General features: G+C 51.7%; 3 protein-coding genes across 3 annotated transcripts in view; 2 read left to right on the top strand and 1 right to left on the bottom strand.

Moving 5' to 3' along the window:
* Positions 1 to 794: 794 nt before the first annotated feature.
* On the top strand, positions 795 to 2,981 carry LOC136992434 (homeobox protein MSX-2-like). Its single transcript, XM_067299581.1, has one exon. The coding sequence runs from the start codon at positions 795 to 797 to the stop codon at positions 1,389 to 1,391; it is 597 nt and encodes a 198-aa protein (XP_067155682.1). The 3' UTR covers positions 1,392 to 2,981.
* Positions 2,982 to 4,155: 1,174 nt separating this feature from the next.
* ZNF511 (zinc finger protein 511) lies at positions 4,156 to 10,897 on the bottom strand. Its single transcript, XM_067299643.1, has 6 exons — positions 10,733 to 10,897; positions 10,196 to 10,269; positions 9,559 to 9,760; positions 8,681 to 8,805; positions 7,143 to 7,328; positions 4,156 to 4,571 (listed from the first exon to the last, which is right to left on the bottom strand). Exons 1-6 carry the CDS (start codon positions 10,895 to 10,897, stop codon positions 4,502 to 4,504), a joined length of 822 nt encoding a protein of 273 aa, XP_067155744.1. The 3' UTR covers positions 4,156 to 4,501.
* A 68-nt stretch (positions 10,898 to 10,965) lies between these two features.
* Positions 10,966 to 11,721, top strand: part of TUBGCP2 (tubulin gamma complex component 2) — a 36,825-nt gene continuing 36,069 nt past the window's right edge. The window contains exon 1 of the mRNA XM_067299641.1: positions 10,966 to 10,983. The gene's annotated coding sequence lies outside the window, so the exon portion shown is untranslated. The remainder of the gene's footprint in view (positions 10,984 to 11,721) is intronic.

Below are 11,721 nucleotides of genomic sequence, written 5' to 3'. Positions count from 1 at the left end.
GTGTGTGGAGGGCAGGGGTGTTTGTGGGCATGTGGGGGGACAGGGATGTGTGTACATGGGGCTGTTTGAGTGGGGTGTGTGTGCATGTGATACAGGGGTGTGTGTGCATGTGATACAGGGGTGCGTGTGTGTGCATGCATGGGGTGCAGTGGGGTGTGGGGGTGTGTGCATGGCATGCAGGGGCATGTGCGTGCATGGCATACAGGGACATGTGCGTGCATGGCATACAGGGACATGTGCATGCATGGGATGCAGGAGGGCGTGTGTGTGCGTGTGCATGGGATGCAGGGGGGGTGTGTGTGCATGGGATGCAGGGGGGGGGTGTGTGGGTGTGCATGGGATGCAGGGGGGGTGTGTGTGGGTGTGCATGGGATACAGGAGCGTGTGTGCGTGCATGGGATGCAGGGGGGCGTGTGCGTGCGCGCAGTGGGAGCGCGCGGGGGTGGGCGGCTCCCCCTCCCCTGCGGACCTCGGAGCAGCCGCTCGGTCGCGGGGCGGCGGCCAATGGGTGCGGGGGGGCGGGGCGCGTCGCGGGCTGCCGCGGCCCGGATTGGCGGGCGGCCCCATGAAAGCGCCGCGGCACAACTTTTAGCGCCGGGAAAGTTGGGGGCGGCACCGGGCAGCGGGTACCGGGCAGCGGGTACCGGGCAGCGGGTACCGGGCAGCGGCAGCGGCTCCGCTCCCGGCCCGGCCATGGAGCCTCGCGCCGCGGCCCCCGCCGCCACCAGCAGCCGCAGCGGGCGGCCGGCCGGCCCGCGGCGCCGCCGCCTCGCCCGGCCCCCTCCTGCCCGGCCATGAGCGCAGCCCCGCCGCCGCCGTCGGACGGGGCCGCCGCCCGCCGCCGCGGGACCGCGCCGCCGGGTCCGGTGCCGCCGGGTCCGCCCCGCCGCGGGCCGCCGCTGCCCTTCAGCGTGGAGTCCCTGCTGGTGGCGGAGCCCGCGGCCACCGCTCGCCGCCCGCCCGCCGCCCCCGGGCCGGGGCCGGGCCCGCGAGGGGAGCGGGAGGCGGCGGCGGCGGCGGACGAGGCGCGGGGCGCGGGGCGACGGAGCCCGGCGGGCTGCCCGCTGCGGCAGCACCGGCACAACCGCAAGCCGCGGACGCCGTTCAGCGCGGCGCAGCTGCTGGCGCTGGAGGGGCGCTTCGGGCGGCAGCGGTACCTGTCGCTGGCGGAGCGCGCCGAGGTGGCGGCGGCGCTGCGGCTCTCGGAGACGCAGGTGAAGATCTGGTTCCAGAACCGGCGCGCCAAGGCCAAGCGGCTGCGGGAGGCCGAGCTGGAGCGACTCAAGCTGCCGCCCGCCGCGCCGCCTGCCGCCCTCCGCGCCGCCTGGCCGCCCGCCGCCGCCGCGCCGCCCGCCGCCGCCCTCGCCTACCGCCTCTTCTACCTGGCCTAGCCCCGGCGCTCCCGGAGGCCGTCGTCCACCCCTCCGTCCGTCCTTCCCATCCCTCTGTCCGTGCTGCCCTCCATCCATCCCGTGCCTTCATCACCCATCCCTCAAATGCCTATTTCCCTCTGTCCCGTCCTTCCATCCCTCTGCTCCATCCCTCCACTCCATCCAGTCTCTCCGTCCCTCCTGCCTGTCTTTCCATCCCTCTCTCCCCCCCACTCCACTGTATGTTCTCCCGTCCCTCCATCCTGGCAGAAGATGCTCCCCAGCACCCTGGCATCCCCACTTTGTTGAATGCGAGGCTGCTCCCGGATATCTTCCCCTGTGACACCTTGCTCGTGATGCTTTGAAACCGAAGCACCTTGCCCAAGCTGGAAAGCTCCAGGAGGCTGCTGAGTGGAAGGGCTGCACGGTCCTCGGGCCAGGCTGCAAGGAAGAGCAAGCCGTGACAGCATGGTGAAGACAGCGATGTGCCCTGAGCGGGGCCAGTGACTGACACTGGGACTTTTGCGGGATCATCCTGCCCAGGAGCTCTGCAGTGCTGTATGCTTGGATTTACAAACTCTAAGTGTAAAACTCTCGCGCGTATATAAAAGCTTGCCTTCCCCCAGGCCCCAGGCACGGTAATTCTGTTTTGTTCATCTGCCAGGGAGATGGCCGCAAGAAGTAGCTCTCCCACTAAGGAGATGTGGCATAGTCCGCACAAAGCAGCGATCGCAGCACCCAAGCTAGCAATTCCCGCTCGGGAAGCTGAGGTGACCAGGCAAGCGGTCTGTGTCGGAAAAGTATAATTTCGCAACAAAGAGCCTCGCGGTTCTTGCAAATGCCGATCCGTACGCTAAATATGGCTTCTTCCCCTCTTTGCCAAGAAGGACCAAACATGGTGCCCCTGTTCCTGCTTGGCAGCTGTCGGGCAAGCAGCTGTTCTGGCTAGCACACAGGCCAGTGTCCCCCAAGTAAATCTGGGCGCAGAACCAATAGGGACACTGCTTCGTAGTAAAAGTTGCTAGCTTTCTCTATAGGGTGAGCAAGGATTAAAGTCAGACAAGCCGGCTGACTCTCAAAACACTAACAGAAGGAAGCATTTTAAAATGCACATGGAAAATTCCTGCATGCCTCTAAAAATTACCGCCGGCTCCTATTTGCAAGGATTTTTCAAAGCCCTTATATCCTTTGTTAGGTTTTTGGGACAGGAGGGGTGGAAGCAATTATATCCTAAACTTCTCCGACAAATGCTGTACCACCAACCCCCCTATGCTTCTTCCAAATCCACATGTGTCTTTTTGCGATTCCTTTTTCTTCTTCATGGACAAGTTTTTAAGCGTTACCATTTAATGGGATTTCAAGGACTGGCCACTGAGCACTTATGCCGGCTCTGTGCTCTGCAGCGAGGGATTTGAGCAAAAGGGTATGTGTTTCAAACTGCATGGTTTTTCTTCCAGCAGGACAAGTCTAAACAGGAAGGAAGAGACAAAAGGGCAAAATAACCTCCACGATTTACCTGGGTTTGGGGGTATTTGAGGCAAAGGGTGGTTCATTGTGTGTGTCAAACTCCACCTTGTCCTTATAATGTCATTGAAACTGTTTGCAAAATGATTTTTTTTTTAGTTCTTATTTATTCACATACTTGGAAATCATTTTGACTCCACTTGGAAATGTGCTGCAAAGCCAGGTATGCTTTCCCTGGCCTTGGCAAACCTTTTATCTGTGGTTCCTGAGTGGCTGCTGGGCTGTGGAGCAGACTTTAGCGACATGGAAAGGGTTAGAATTAGGGACCGATGCTTTTAATCTGAGGGGTTTTTTTTGTTTGTTCATGGTTCCAAATAGTTTCCGTACAGTCAGCACATTTCTTCTTTGAACTTCTTGAATCTGTTTTTTTCCCAAAAAGGCAAAATGAAAATAATCCTCTGTAACTTCAGCTCCAGCATTGCAAGACAGTTGATTTATTCTCACCTCCATGTTGCTGTGCTCTGCTGCAATCCTAAATGAAGATCCTGCTCTTTTTGCTAGCAATTTATGCAAAGAAGCTGCGGAGATCAACCCGCCCCACTTCTGCACGCTGTCGAGAGGGTTGTTCTCACTGTGATCTTTTAAAAATGCTGCTAGAAAATAGAGGACTTAAATTAAAAGGGCATTGTAATAACTGAGGCCGTAAGTGTCGTACCTGTTGATCTCAGGGTTTGCAGATATAGTGCTGGTCAGTAAACTTAAGGCAAGACCTCTGAAGATATGGTTGTAGGAATTAAAATGTTTTGTCTGTGTGCATGCTCTCACTCAGGAGCAACACAGCCCTAAGCTACTGTAATGGCAGGAAGTTGTTGCAGCCCTTCTCAAATGCTGCACCTCACAAATACATTCCTCTATATTTTAATTCTCCCCTATGCAAGCAAAGCTGGCAAGGAAGCGTAACACCATCACACCAGACTAGGTGGTGGAGTTGGGGGGACACAAAAAAGCTTTTCCCAACACTTCCAGGAGTTGAGTTACCTGTATTAATCACTCATCTGGTCTGGGGGAAAAGACAGCTTGTACCTAAGTGCAGGTACAAGGTCTTAATACAGGAAGAGGGAGTTATCCCTGTGTTATCCCTACTGCATTTTTGGCAGTGACTCTTAGCAAGTTATTCACAAACCGTCCGCATGATTCCTGTGGTTGTCTGGAGTTCATAGTATTATTTGCCATTTCCAAGCTCAGGCAAGATATGAGCGTCTAGAAAGCTGCTGTTGCTCAGAGCAGTACTGGTGCTGAAAAGACATAAAAACTCACAGCATAAAGGCAGATAAATTTATTTGCAGATCGATTTCAGGGAGGATCAGAGAAGAGAGCAATGCATCTCATGACGGATAAATGTAAGCATGGCTCTGCCTTGAGATCTTGTTGAAGGAACGTGGTACAGAGACATGAAGGGACTGTAGCAATGCAGCTCCCAAGATATTTTTGTAACCCAAACTGCTGCGGCTGCACAATCCCCATTCTCCCCTTTCTGCTTTTCCTTTACGGAGTGAATCCTTGCACACAGCTGCAAATATTCCAACTTGGCCACAGTGCCGTCACTAACTTTTGCTGGCCACGACCGCTAGGGTCTTTCATCTTGTGCAAGTCTGCTGTGCTGACCTTCAGATTTTTTTCTTTGGGCCTTTAAATCCTCGGGTGGCGCCTTGTCCAAAGCAAATTGTGGATGGGATCCTAGAAGGGGAGACATCCTTTAATACACATTTTTGAGATCTTTCTTTGTGTATCAGTAGAGGTCCTGCTATGTCAATTCAATTAATAGGAATAGTCCCACTTTAAAAGATAAAGCTGGTTTAGTCCAAAGTGCAAAACAATAGTTGCTGTTTTATAGGGAAAGCGTCTTCAGCCATTTTGCTTAATAGGGACACAGTCAACATATCATTTGTGAGGAGGGAGACCTGAAGATAATTTTCACTTCCTCTCTTCAAACATCCATTAGTTCTCCAGCCCCGATTCCCTCACAAATCTCTAGCTCTTCCAAACATAAAAATAACTTTCAGAATGCAAACAGGTCGAGAGTAACCCGTTTGTATGAACGAACACAGCTACAAAGGCACAGATTTTGAAGGAGAAAAATACAACCCTGATTAGGCATGCTTGTTGTTTATATGACTTGATCCCAGTTTCTAAACAAGTTGTTGGAGCATAAGGGAGTTATGTCATCTTTCAGGGGAATTCATATCAGTAGACAATTGATGATTTGATAAAGTAAGACTTAAAGCACAGGGCTGAGGCGCAACCAGTGCTAGGAAGCCTTACAGAAATGCCCACTCTTATCTACTCGAGCTGGCGTTGAGCACTGCAGGAGCTCTCTAATACAAATGTTGCCAGCAGGAAGATTGCATACCGATCCGTTTGGACAAGCTTTCGGCATGCTTATATCCAGCCCCGCGCCCCAATTTCCCAATGTAAATATACTTCCCTTAATACCCCACCTCTCACAGGATCACTGGGATGTTTTATGCCTTGCCTGAACAGTTTCAAGCTTCCAGGGTGGGAAGAGGAAGGTATCGTTAAGAACATAAGGTCTAAATCACCAAAATATAATTTGAGAAATATGGGAAATATTGTTCTGCTTTTACATCTATTCAGCACATTTCATTTATATTCCGGAGGCTTCTCCTCTCTTTACAACCATGCGAGGGTAAGATGTTACAAAATGTAAGTCATTGGACAGTTGTGGTGATTTTTTTGCAGAGGTATATGATTGTAAAGGGCAAAAGAGCAGATGCAGCATAGCCCTTCAGAAACATATTTTTCTTATGGCCTGTAGCATCATGCCAAACTCATCAGTTTCTCTCTGGTTTACCAGTTGTTATTGCTGAAAAAAGCAGTGAAATTTAAAATGTCACCTTGGCAGCTGCTTAGCATCATCTTAACCCCCTTGAGAATTAGAGGGTCAGGTTTTTGTCAGACAGATCGGCCCCTGTGCGCTACTGTCAAAAGCGGAACCGATCAACTCTAGTGCTAGCACTTTCAGACACGGCTTCACAGCTCGTCAGAGAGCTGTGGAACAGCAGTGTTCACCTCATTTTATGAAGGTAAAGAGAAGCGTTGATGCCCTGAAAGCAGGAGGGAGCTGAGGGCAGAACCAGTGCTCCAGCATGGTTGCAGGCTCACCATGCTGCTTGTCAGGCTGCAACTGGGTTACCGACGCAGCAAACCCGGGGCCACGGCATAACGGCAAACCCAAAACAGAGGTATCCCTTTGCTAACTGGAATAGTTAAGCAAAACCATATTAAACTCTACACTGAAAGACCATTAAAAAGGTTAATAAAAATATACTGATCCAAGTGCTGGGAAGAGGGTGGTACAGTCTGTCTCGATGATCTGATCAGAATGCTATCTTGTGTCTTGTACAGGTTTTACGGTACATGGGGTTTTTTGTAGGCAGGGAAATGGAAGATGAGGTGGATTTCAAAAGTCAAGCTAGCATTAGGCAATTTAGCTTCAACATTTTGTAAAGATTTTATTAAAAAAAAAAAAAAAAGCAATGCTCATCTGACCTTGCAAAAAATAAGATTCAAGTAGGATATTCACCTGATTTACATCTCAACCCATGAATGCATGGGAGCACAGAAAGTTACAGCGAAACGCACCAGCACAACCCACAGTCAACTAGGATGGGAAAGCGAAAGCAGAAAAGAAATCTGCATGAATATTTTAGGGCTCAGATCCCAACAAATTTCACGTCTTCAGACCCACACCATTTGACAATACCCCTGGAAGAGATCACAGGCTAGCAGAGTAACGGACCCAGCCTGTTGACAAGACTTTCACAGCGCACACAGGCTCTTTGCTTCCTCACACTTTCCTCATCCTGCAACAACGCCAGGTATGGTTGCAAGGACCACAGAAATGCGTTTCTGAACTCAGGTCCTTGAGCTTTTTAATCATAAAGCATCTGTTTGCCACTGGCAAAGCAATAAACACTCAAACAGCAGCTTGCCAGGATTAATAAAACAAACACTCCTCATAATAACTAAGGCTTTCCTTTGAGACTCTTGGCAATTGCTGAACCTGGTACTTTTGCACAGATGTGGGGTTAAGGGAGAAACTGTGGGTTAGAAAATTCATCCTGCTTCATGCAAAGGGCTTTAAAAATATATAAGGAAATACCACCTCTTTATGTCTTCAACTCAGAAACACACTGAGCTGTGGTACACTAGGTATTTCAAAATGCAATTAAGATGACACAGTCCCAGCCCCAGAAATTTTTGCCTGTGAAAGCAAACAGTACAAACCTGGACTTATAGAGTCGTTTCTCGGGCACCAAGGGGACTGGGTTGGGTGCAGGCTGAGGGATCTCCATGTTCTCACTGGGGCCTATTTCCATGGAATCTGCTTGTAATTGCTCCGAAGTCTCCAAACTCACATCCATTGGCACACCCACATCCTGTTTCATGGGAGATCTCTTGTGCTTGGTGCCGCTGCAGAGATAAAATTTTACATCCTCTCTCAGTAGCTGCCACATGAGCTCAGAGCGAAGGAAATGAAAGTTATTTAATCAGGAAGCAAAGAAACAAGTCAAGTCAGACTTGGGGGAGTTACTGCAAGGAGGGACAGAAATTTAGCTGTGCAGACTGCCAGGAGCAACCAGAAAGCCTCTGGAGAGCTACGTGAATAGGCTTGGATGAGCTCCTACTAAAGGATTCAGGGTTGCTGCATTATAGTACATGGCTTAGTCTATACATTTTTTTCTTAAATCTATAAAGGGTAACTCATACATGCGCTTGAGTCCCCAGACAGGACTTTGCCACAGCCAAAATTGAACATTAGCTTTTAATCCTCAGCTAACAGATTGGCAGTATTTGTGGTACAGTTTCTCTCTTTCCTAAATGTGGAGCCATTACATTAGCAGGCAGCTGGCCCTGCTTACAAAGTTTTTGACCAGCTCTCTCCATCTCTGCCCATATCAGTCTGGAGTACCCTAAAGCGTCTGGAGTAGAATAAATTTCACCTTTTGTTACCAAATCTGCCCCAGGAATATCATGCCATGATGTTATGGCACTGATGGACAGCCCGAGTCCCTTCACTGCTTCTGTAATCAGCTTTTTCCATATCCAGAGCAGCATTATGTCACTTCTTACCATAGAAACACAGAAAGATTTAGGTTGGAAAGGATCTCTGAAGTCTCTAGCCTGGCCCCCTGCTCCAGGCAGGGTTCATAGCTAGACCAGGATAACCAGGCAAGCTTTGAAAGTCTCCGCAGACCCAGTCCCCTGTCCCTTTGGGTATCCATCCCAGGGCTGCACCACACTGCGGGCAAGGGATTTTCTTTCTCTCTCCATCCTATCACCCTTGTCACCAAAGAAGGAACAGTATCAGTCCCCGTACTAATTCCTGCAGTGAAAGATAGTGCTTGAAATGAGCAGCCAAATCAGAAAGCCATACACCAAAATAACAAAGCTTCCCTCTGCTCTACTCATGCTTTTGGAGAATGGGAATATTGCAAAGGACTGGGGAGAAAAGCAGAATGCACATACAAAATGATGCAGAGAGACGCTGGGCTTTGCATTTAGACTTGAGACAGCATGAGGGAAGCAGAGCCTGGAACTGCAGGGGAGAGAGATGACTTCAACACTAACACGTGATACATCATTGCTGTTAAAAGACATACCGGTTCACCTGTTCTTACAGCTGGCAGAAAACATCTCTTCTGGCTACTGAGCCTCATAAGGTGTAAACTTGGTTACTCTGGAAAGGGAGCCAAACAGCAAAGCACAACACCTCTACAAGCATGAAGGGAAAAACAGCTGCACTACTGCAATTCTGCGGTTACCTTTTAATTTTTTTTGGTTTGTCGAATCGAAAGTCAGCAGGATAAAGGTGAATGGTGACCAAGTGATCCTTTCTGTCTTTGCTGCTCTTGAACTTCTCTGTGCAGCCTTCCACTAAGCACTTGTACTGAAAAGCAGGAAGAAAGAGAAATGATTGGGAAAGATGAGTGGTGTCAGTTGGGTGCAAGGGTGTGCTGTACCAGTGCACAACCCAGGGTCAGGGCAGGGGCCCTGCTAGCACATTTTAGCAGGTCCCCCAGCGTTCACTCACAAACGGCAGGAGAAAGAGTCCTCTCCCTCATAATGTCTCAACAGAGCAAAACTAGAAGCTGGCTTAATAAAACTATTTGGCTTTCACCTTACTATCTAGCTAGCATCCAGCCATGCATAGAATAAAAATTGCCATTTATATGTGGCCAATCAATCTCCAAAGAGGTAGCGTCAGTCTATAAGGATGCCAGCCCATGCCATACACACTGGGACATGATCTTACACCGCAACCATGAGCAAAGGGCTGCTTGTGAACGGGAGGCTGGGGTACAGTCCTGCCTTGCCATGATGAGGAGGTCATCCTACCTTCCCTCGGTCTTTGCTTCCTCCCAGCGGGACATGAACCGCGCTTGTCCACTGCACAGTAGGCTGGGGAGCCTTACAGGTTTCAAGTGCTTGGAAATCCTCACGTGAGGAGGAATGGCAGTCACGAAGACCGCAACGCCAATCTGTCTGCACACCTGCAATTATTTTTTGGCGTCTCTTAACTGTACATTGAAAACGAGAAGTGGCTGTACCAGCCAGGAGGCTATCACTAAGGAAAAAAACGCAAAAATCAGGTATTGCAAGCCCTTAGGCAGCATGTGCCTCCTGTTCGTTTGTGACTCACCATGTTCTGTTTCTCTGCCATTATCTGGAAGAGCGAGTCGTGCCACTCCAAGATGTGAATATCCAAGAGGTGTCCTGAAGGAAAAGAGCGCTTACAGAAGGAGCAGACATTCCTGTGCAGCGTGTTGTAGTGGTGCTCGTAGCCCTCCAGGGTATCGAAGACCTGGCAGCACCCAGAGATGTGACAACAGAATTCAGACACCCTGCAGGGAGATCAGGACAGCCATGCTATATTAAAGGCCATCCCCGATATATAAACTGGTGCCTTAATTTAAGTTGCATATATTTAACGCCTCCCTTTAGGTGACTTTCCTTATTTGTAGCTTTTTTTTGTAAATAATAATAAATTAAATGAATGATTATGGCAGTCATTTTAAAACTCTTTTGCAATGCATTCTGTTTTCTCCCTCTCAACTCGCTGCTGCTTTTCTGCCCTCACAGTCAATGCACAACAGGAACACCAAAAGTCCCAGCCTAGTGTCTTTATAACAGGAATGGGCAGGATTCAAACACACAGTGTCTCTGTGATGGGATCTCCTCACCGGAGAGGAGATTCCATACCACTCCAATTAAAAACTAACACACAGTTTTCTAATTAGAAAGATCTTGGGATAGTTTGCATGCGCTGTCTCACTTACTTGGCTCTTTCTGCCACCTCTGTAACACTTGTAAGGACATCTTGGAGGTACAAATGTCTGTGAATGTCTCCATCCTGGGGCAGGAAAGAGAGAAGGAGGTTATAGGCAGGCAACAGCAACCAGCATCCACAAAGGAAAACACAAACATTTTTACTACGGACAATATTAAAGCTGTCAAAAGAGATTTAGCGATGAAAACCCGCGTTAAAAGAAACTCAAGGGACAGGCAGACTCTGATTTATTAAGCTTAGCAGAGGGACTTTAACTAAGTACAACCTGTTCCCTCCTCCAAGGACAATTTGATGCCTCGGCTACGCCAGGCTCGCACACCTGCGTCCTTCACTGTCACGATGCGCCTTTCTCAGCCCGCACAGCTTTGCCTGAACAAGCTGCTTGACTCCTGTCTGCACGTAAAGCCCAGAGAGGTGCAGACGGCCACGCGTACGATTCACGCCGCCGACCGCAGCGCTGAGCCACCGCAAACCCACCGGTTGCTGCGCCCTCCGCGGGGCCTCCCGCCGCGCTTTGGGCCGTTACCTCGAGGAGCGGGTGGCTGCGACGCAGGCGGAGGCGGCGCGGGGAGAAGGTGAAGGGCGGGCGCGGCGCGGCGCGCGGCGCGGCGGGCGGCGGCGGCGGCGGCGGGCGGGGCGCGCGGCGCGGCGCCGCGCCCAGGCGGCCGCGCAGCTCGGCCGGCAGCAACATGGCCCACCCCCCCGGCAGCGGCGGCGGCGGCGGCGCATGCGCGCGCGGCGCTTCCGGTTGCGGCGCGGGCACTTCCGGGCGGGCAGGTAGGAGCGGCTGTGACTGCGGCGGGCGGCAGCGGCGGTGGCGGGCGGTGGTGCCCCGGGCGCCGTGGCGGCCCCTGCCTGTGAGCCCCGGCGGGGGGGGGCCGGCAACGGCGAGCTGGCCGCCGGGGCGGCGCGGATCGGCCCGCTGCCTCTCCGGCCGCGGCGGCGAGGCGAGGGGAAGGACCGTTTCTCCAGATCCGTCATGGTTTCCCGTACTGCAGCGCGGGCCGGCGCCTCCGGCGCTTTCGCTGTGCCCCTCTGAGCAGAGCCCGGCCCCGTCGTCTCTGCAACCCCTTCGGGCAGCGGAAGACGCGGTTGGACCCCCCCCCCCCTTCTCCTCCTCGTCTCCTGGCCGAACCAGCCCAGCCCCCGCAGCCTCCCCTCGTTTCCCTGCCTTCAGCCCCCTAATCGTTTCGGCAGAGCAGCATCAAAGCGGTGGTTGCTTTCCAGTGGCATGCCTCAGCACTGAGGCCCAAACTACACGTATTTTTTTGACAATCTGGGTGTTAGGATGCACTGTGCCTTCAGCCCGTTCTCACGAGATACCAAAATGAGTGTCTGATGTCCTGGGGACTGTTCAGAGGGACCTTGATGGGCTGGAGAGTTAAGCTTGCAGAAACATTGCAAAAAGGAACGCAGGCAAATGCTGCGTGCTTGCATGGGGGACAGAGTAACCCAAGCTATCGTAGAGGCTGTGCGACAGCTGGCTAGCAAGCAGCTTTGTAGAAAGGGACCCGG

The sequence above is a fragment of the Apteryx mantelli genome, chromosome 7 (genome assembly GCF_036417845.1).
Source record: "Apteryx mantelli isolate bAptMan1 chromosome 7, bAptMan1.hap1, whole genome shotgun sequence".
NCBI classification, from domain to species: domain Eukaryota; kingdom Metazoa; phylum Chordata; class Aves; order Apterygiformes; family Apterygidae; genus Apteryx; species Apteryx mantelli.
The sequence above is the reverse complement of the archived record's forward strand: the minus strand, read 5'-3'. Positions and strand labels throughout refer to the sequence as shown.